This window comes from Solanum tuberosum, unplaced genomic scaffold, assembly GCF_000226075.1.
Source record: "Solanum tuberosum cultivar DM 1-3 516 R44 unplaced genomic scaffold, SolTub_3.0 scf00579, whole genome shotgun sequence".
Taxonomy (NCBI): Eukaryota; Viridiplantae; Streptophyta; class Magnoliopsida; order Solanales; family Solanaceae; genus Solanum; species Solanum tuberosum.
In genome coordinates, this window is record NW_006239509.1 from 92,653 (window position 1) to 100,542 (window position 7,890).

A 7,890-nucleotide genomic window follows, 5' to 3' on the forward strand; every position below is an offset into this window, starting at 1 on the left:
CATACAATTATTATAATCTATGGGTTCAGAGTCATCATGAAGAACAATATCAAATCCACTAATCATTGAGTCTCCCATGTGTTTGATACGGAGGAAAATATTTTTTCACAAAAAATGATATCTTAATTATTTATTAATTTCTAATATTTGATAAATATTTTATAATTAATTTTTTTAACATTTTTACCAATTAAAAATATATATAGGATAATTGAAAAACATTTTCTCCTAGATACCAAACACGCCCAAACGTCTTCTGTGGTCTTCATCAATGTCCTTATCTGGATAGATCCTTATCTGAGTGATCCCCCTTCTCCCTCAACCAATCAATTTCCAATTGTTGGTACTTTATTCTAATTATTTCCATTACCCAAACCTTCTTTTGACACAAAAATCTCTTCAAATTTCGAAAGATTTTTTTTAGATTCTACTGTCCACCTTTGTCCGTTCAGTTTTGCCATTTGATTTGATTTGATTTGCTTAGTTTAAATTAAATTTGATTTCGCGTTAGGAAGTTTTACATTAGAGGTAAAGCGCGCTCTCTAACAAAGATGACTCCGTATCTAAAAGGACTCGAACTTGAGACCTTTGATTAAGGATGAAGGAGTACTACTTACCACTCCACCACAATCTTCATTGGTCACGTGATTGAGGATGGAGCTTGACCTCTACTAATGATGAAAGAAAGAAGATTTAGGGGAAAATGATGTGTCAATTTTAAGAGATCCGCAATTAAATTTAACAAAACATTTTTTTTACTTTAATAATTAGTTTTAGGACTTAGGGCCAAAATAATTATTGGGAAATAATGAAAAAATCATTAATAATAATATAACTTAATATTTAGCAAAATAATAATACTCAAATTTAGATAAATATTACTATCATAATATATAAATAATAGTATAGAATATTAATACTTGAACTGTGTTGGGCATTGTCCTAAGAAATTATTTTAACGGTGTGAAATGTTTCCCCAAAATTAAACAAGTCTTTCTTATTTAATTAGAAAATACATGAATAGCCAAGTTATTAGCGGAGAAATAAAATAACATAGACAAACTCATGAATTAAATATGACACTTGGAAAATGAGTTGTCAGCAGAGGGGAAACTCTTGCCGTCTTGCGTTAGTAAATGATCAAAAGTTAATAATTCTTTTGAAATGAAACATTTTCCTTATAATAATTACTTATCGTTTTATATACCTCAAGGACTATTTTGGCCAATTTTTTGTCATTTATTTATAAGGTCATTTGAATCATTATTGAGTCATTATAAAAGCAGCTATAGTAGATCAAATGTAAGATTATAAGCTTCTTTCTCTTTCCTTACTTTATGGCGAGTTGAATAATTTGTTTTATTCGGAGTTTTCTTTTGAGTTAAAGCTTTCTATTTAAGTTCATGAATTTTATTCAGTTTTTAAGCTTTGTATGCTTGAGTTAGTCTTCCGCTTGAAGTCAGCCAGGATGAGGGTTCACTTGAGAACCAACAATGGTTCTCGAGTGTCGGCCACGTCCAGAGTGTAGGCTCGGATCGTGACAGTATGAAATGTCTATTCTTTTCAAAATTATACTGTTAAAGAATGACAAAAGTCCCACATCGATGGTTAATGAAATGGGTGGACTCCTTATAAGGCTTGGGCAATCCTCCTCCCTTTGAGCTAGCTTTTGGGGTGTGAGTTAGGCCTAAGACCTAATTTAACATATACATGTGCAATCTTTTACAAAAATTAAGGAACCAATAACAAATTATTAATTGAATCCTTAAAATTTAATTCAATGGATCTAGGTAGGTACATTATAAATAGGTGATCAGCATAACTTAAAGCCACAAACTAAACTTGAAAAAAGAAGCAATGACTACTTCTTCCCCTAATAAGTCTCGTCCCTTGGCTAATTTTCACTCAACTGTTTGGGGTTATCATTTCCTTTCTTATACTCCTGTGAGTTATTACATACTATTTTTTTATTATATTATATTATTGCTTAATTTTTCATGCTATACCTTCTTAATTTTTGTACTAGAGAAATATTACAATCACGACGCATTTAAAACTTATAATCAATTATAGTAAGTAATGTTGAATTTTGGATGTCCTGCAGGAAATAAGTATCCAAGAAAAGGTTGAAATTGATGAGTTAGAAGAGATATTCAGGAAAATGTTGGTGGAAACTTGTGACAATAGCACTCAAAAACTTGTGTTGATAGACACAATCCAACAACTGGGAGTAGCATATCATTTCCATAATGAAATCAAAACATCCATTCAAAACATTTTTGATACGACAATATCCCAACTACACAGTGAGAATATTGATGGCAACCTTTACGTTGTTTCTCTTCGTTTCCGACTACTGAGGCAACAAGGACATCACATCTCTTCTGGTAATTAATTACTATACTTAATTACTTAAATTTTAATAGACTTGCGTTATTATTGTTGGGTGTAGTCCTACAACTATTAATAAAGTTCAATTTCTTACGTACTAACGATGAACATGATATACATATTAATTAATTAACCAACCTGCAGCTGATGTCTTCAAGCAATTCATGGACCAAGATGGAAAATTCAAGGAAACACTTACTAATGATGTCCAAGGTTTATTAAGTTTGTATGAAGCATCACATCTGAGAATGCGCGATGAGGAGATTCTTGAAGAAGCTCTTACCTTTGCCACCAATCATCTCGAGTCTATTGTCTCCAACTTGAGCAATAACTCTCTTAAGGTTGAAGTTACTGAAGCCTTAAAACAGCCTATTCGCAAGACTTTACCAAGGGTGGGAGCTAGGAAATACATATCCACTTACGAACACAATGATGCACACAACCATTTGCTTTTGAAATTTGCTAAATTGGATTTTAACGCGCTCCAAAAGCTGCATCAGAGTGAGCTTAGCGAGCTAACAAGGTACTAGTACATAATTTTAGATTAATTAAACAATAAAAATGAAATGCAACAAATTAACTGCAGATCTTTTCATGTAGGTGGTGGAAAGATTTGGATTTCGCAAACAAATATCCGCATGCAAGAGACAGACTCGTTGAGTGTTACTTTTGGATATTAGGAGTGTATTTTGAGCCTAAATATAGTCGTGCAAGAAAAATGATGGCAAAAGTAATCAAGATGACTTCAATTATTGATGACACGTATGATGCTTATGCAACCTTTGACGAACTTGTGCCGTTCACTGATGCGATCCAGAGGTAATCTAGAATTAGTGTAAAAAACATATCTTGATGTTGTTATTAAGAAATGCTATATATACAATATCATGTGCAAGACATAAAAATTCAGTAGCTTGTAGTTAATTTTGATACAAATAAAACTGATTTAATTTTTAGATGGGACATTAGTGTGATTGATTCACTACCGCCATATATGAGACCTGCTTATCAAGCCCTTATTGACGTTTACAATGAAATGGAACAATTATTGGCTAAAGAAGGTAAATCGGACCGTGTATACTATGCAAAATATGAGGTAATATTAATTTCTTTAACTTATAATCCCACATAAATTAAATCACTCTCATTCCAAAAGACTAATATATTATTTTTTACATTAATTAATTATTTAGATGAAGAAGTTGGTAAGAGCCTATTTTAAGGAAGCTCAATGGTTGGATGCTCGTTATATTCCAAAATGTGAGGAGCATATGAAGAATGCACTTGTAAGTTGTGGGTATATGATGGCAGCAACAACTTCCTTGATCGGTATGGACGAATTTATAAGCATAGAGACTTTTGAATGGATAATAAATGAGCCTTTAATAGTTCGTGCAGCATCGATAATTAATAGAGGAATGGACGATATCATTGGACATGAAGTAAGTATAACAATACCTTAATTAAGTAATTGATATTCATTCTATTAATTGTAACCACTTATTGTGATGTAGGATGAACAACTAAGAGGACATGTAGCTTCAAGTATTGAATGCTATATGGCAGAATATGGAGCGTCGAAGCAAGAGGCATATACTAAGTATCATAAAGAAGTTGTCAATGGATGGAAGGACATAAACAAAGAACTCCTCTTTCGTCCAACTGAAGTACCAATATTTGTTCTCGAACGAGTTTTAAATTTTGCACGTGTGATGGACACTCTATATAAAGAAGAAGATGGATACACAAACTCCAAAGGCAAACTTAAAAACATAATTAACTTGTTACTGGTTGAACCTGTCAAAATATGAGGATAATTATGCCAGAACAACAATAATCATTTTCTCTAATGTTTCTTCAATAAAATATGACAATGAATAATGGAAAAACCATCAAGTTATTCTAGTTTTTGTATCTCCTTAGCATGTGAGGACTCAAGTTGAAATTGGTGTAGTAGTGTCAAATTGGAAATGTACATTCCGAATAGGTTTTTCCTCAAAGTGATAATATTTCTATTAATTGTCATCGTTATTTATTTATAATTTTAATAATAATAATATGTGCAGTGTATAATTATGGTAATCATGTGCATTAATGCAATCCCATTATAGTGAGTAGTGACCATATACATTAAGAGTCGCCAGGTAATTTTTAAGAAAAATCAAGAAAACTATTTTTTCAAAAGATTAAAACAGAAATCTAATGAAAATATTAAAATGGAGTTCGGGGTTCATATTAGCATTTCGAGAAGGGTTTGAAAGCACCCGAAATGCCCGCTAACACGCGGTTATCCGGCAATTAAAATATTTGGCTAATCATTTTTAAAAGATAAGCATACTTGATTAGTTTAGAAATAAACAAACTTAAGACTTGAAATTATTTTTTACAGGAAAGGGAAATAGTATAAGGATAATATTTAAGTAAAATTTGCAAATATTCTTTAGAGGGTTAAGTAGAAAATCGATAATCTTAGAAAATATAAGTATTAACTCAAAATGGTCTCTTCAGGGAATCGAATTAGGAAAACCTCAAAACCAAATAAACAAATAAACAAGTATCAACAATTACATAATAAGGAAGGGAAGGCTTGGGCCCAAGCCCGGTTTCTATCCGCCTGGGGAGGTACTTGGGCCTAAATTCAACTTTGGGCCCTTGACCCATTTTGTACCTGTCCTAAAACTAAACATAAAGCAACTGACTTTCTCTTTGGGCCTTAGGCCCAATTTTCATCTGTCCTAAACTAACAAAATAATCAAAATAAATGAGTCTTTGGCCCAATAATTACAAAAACACAAAGCTGAAATTTTGGGGCTCCTTTAGCCCATATTCGATGTAATATACAGCGTATACGGCTGATGTATATCTGTGTATCACACTGTACATCAGTGTGTTTTTGGCTCCCGGGATCTGTATTTTTGATGTTCCAGCCTTGCACATTTATTCCCTTTACTGGCTGACTCGATAAAAGGGCAGAATTGGGCCTCCATGGCCCGATTATCGAAATGCAAATGAGGAAAGAAATCTGTGGGAATCGGGGTAAATTCACATGCAACAAAAATGATAAGATGAGGATTAATAATTAATCATGAATAAATATATCGATTCAGCTCTCATCAGATAAAGTCACACCGTCAATATTCACTAAAGAGAACATCTAAAGGCAAAGTGGCTAACACCATCAACATCTTATAGTCATAGGCAACAGAAGACTAACGAAGTCTTAATTGATAAAATGTAACTATACAGAGTAAGAAAGCCATCTAATGGTCAGTCAATTATGAAGACATATGAGCTCATAACCTTACTAAAACAAAGTTTAAACAAAAGAGGGATGTGACCCTAGCACAACATAACAATCAGTCAATTCATAACTTAAAGAAAGAATATGCACATTCACTTGCCACTTCATTTAGAACTGAAGTAATATATCTACTGATAAGAGAGGAACATTTTATTTTATTCTCGTATCCTAACATATTGACTATTTAAACTCAACATTTAACCAAGCTATTTGGATCATAGTCATAGACAAGATAGGGCCACATTGGAGTCATGAAACTAACCGAGAGGAGGGGTAAATACTCGCTCTAAACAAAAGGAATCATAACTTACTTTGTGCTAGACTCAAATCCATGACAACTTAACTTAGATTGATAAAATTTAAATTTAAAAAACCATAATTTATCGAGCAGCAGAGAGTTGATTTATACAATATAACAATGCAACTTTCAGATTTATGCCACAAAAAAAAAGATTATAAACCAAAAGAATAACAAGAAAAGCCGACCCGCTAGTGTAATGCGATGATATTAAACAAACCCAAACATTGTTGCTCTACATTAAACGAAATTCTACTAAGAAAAGACTGCAAATAAGAAACTGAAACTGACGCTCAAACTGAACTACAGTATACAGACGACCTGGTGAAATTAAACGAAATAATGAAAGAGCACTTGAATTAATTAACGACACTAGGCGAAATAACGAAACTCCAAACAATGAATTGAAAGAACACTTGAATTAATTAATAAGCCACATCACTGATTCATAATCAATAATTAATTCAATACTCTTAAAATCATAACATTATATTGTTTAAAGCAGAAGAGGTATTAATACCTAACATACAAAGCAAACAACAACTAGTTCATGATAAGGGAAGATAGAATCAGAAACTCTTGGCAGAGAGACCAAACCAAACAGGTGACACTTCTTAGATGCATAAACGCAAAATCGGATACTTAACATTTACAGGAACAAGTGTAAGGACTAGAACCGAAATACCCAATACTCTTTAGAACAAACTAGATGAGCAACACGAAAGCTAGGAGTACTTATAACGAAATATGAACAACAAGAACAACAGAAACATTAACAGCTACTCAAATATCCAACCAGAGTCTAGCTCATGAACACTAAAAAAAAGCCAAGAACACCTGAATAGAAAAACATAAAAGAACTATGAAGTATACAAAACTAGGAAAGGGTTTTGTCACTCCCCAAGCCTACACCCTGGGCGGGACCGGCACTCGGAGACCATCGTTGGCCCCAAGCGAACCCTTGGTCTGGCTTTCTTAACTCAACGGAAACCTTACTCAATAGAATAACTCAATGCAATGAAAGGTTATAAAACAACCACCTGATGCATAACATGCCAAAAGGCAACTCGAGTCTCAAAATAGAATATTTACATATATACATAGATGAGAGACTCAATACTAACTGACTGACTGTCTATGAAGCCTCTAACATACTGAGATGGATGTTGGGACAGACCCCGCAACATCCTAACAACACAACTAAAAGAAACAAAATATCTGAGTCCTCCGGAAAGCAAGGAGGCTCACCACTGACTCTGGAGTGCTCAGCTAGATCAACAGCATACAGGATGCTGATCCGGGGTACATGTGTCTGCATTGTCATAAGATGCAGGCCAACTGGCATCAGTACATGGAATGTACGAGTATGAGAGCTGGACAGCTAAACTACAACTTAAGCTTGAAAGGGATACAAAAGAGAACTTACCTTGGCTCTGTTCAACTCATGAATAACTGAACTCAATATATAAAGCAATAAGACACATGCAATAGATATAAAGCTTGTAAAACAATTTAAAACATGACGTCAAAAAGCATATTTATAATATCATAAAAATACCATGCTTCCTCTCAAAGTCTACTTGTGCAATGCATGAATGAAGTCCCATACCCCATCCACACTAAGCAGAACCCTCGAGGAACCATGCTCTTTCTACTGTGGGAGCTTCTCTAACCGACAAACCACCACTACGAATCTGAGTGGTGATACAACGTTTTACCTCACGTTGCCCGAGGACCATCCTATACCTTGCCGTGATATAGGAAGCTAACTTTACTAAGTGGATCCACTAGCTTAACTTACGGGTTCATCTAAACAGTATGACTCGTTAACTCCCATGTTGGCTACATGGTTCTTATGGAGAGTTGAGTTAATATGAACTCGCGTCCCCAATTCGGTGCT

The 7,890-nt window shown here is 33.8% G+C and overlaps 1 protein-coding gene and 1 long non-coding RNA gene across 2 annotated transcripts in view; one reads left to right on the top strand and one right to left on the bottom strand.

The window, feature by feature from the left end:
• The first annotated feature begins 1,828 nt into the window (after window positions 1–1,828).
• Window positions 1,829–4,422, top strand: LOC102594859 (germacrene C synthase-like). The gene is made up of 7 exons (XM_006365872.2): window positions 1,829–1,944; window positions 2,105–2,387; window positions 2,536–2,914; window positions 2,992–3,210; window positions 3,349–3,487; window positions 3,585–3,833; window positions 3,906–4,422. Exons 1-7 carry the CDS (start codon window positions 1,858–1,860, stop codon window positions 4,200–4,202), a joined length of 1,653 nt encoding a protein of 550 aa, XP_006365934.1. The 5' UTR covers window positions 1,829–1,857; the 3' UTR covers window positions 4,203–4,422.
• Window positions 4,423–5,235: 813 nt separating this feature from the next.
• Window positions 5,236–7,890, bottom strand: part of LOC107058667 (uncharacterized) — a 3,817-nt gene continuing 1,162 nt past the window's right edge. Inside the window, exon 2 of the long non-coding RNA XR_001472201.1 lies at window positions 5,236–5,413. This is a non-coding gene — a long non-coding RNA (uncharacterized lncRNA). The remainder of the gene's footprint in view (window positions 5,414–7,890) is intronic.

Bases quoted from the DNA above. Each gene is read 5' to 3' on its own strand.
- LOC102594859 (XM_006365872.2), top strand. From the start codon at position 1,858: ATGACTACTTCTTCCCCTAATAAGTCTCGTCCCTTGGCTAATTTTCAC. The intron at 3,488-3,584 runs GTAATATTAATT...TTAATTATTTAG, and splicing joins TATACTATGCAAAATATGAG to ATGAAGAAGTTGGTAAGAGC. The intron at 3,834-3,905 runs GTAAGTATAACA...ATTGTGATGTAG, and splicing joins ACGATATCATTGGACATGAA to GATGAACAACTAAGAGGACA.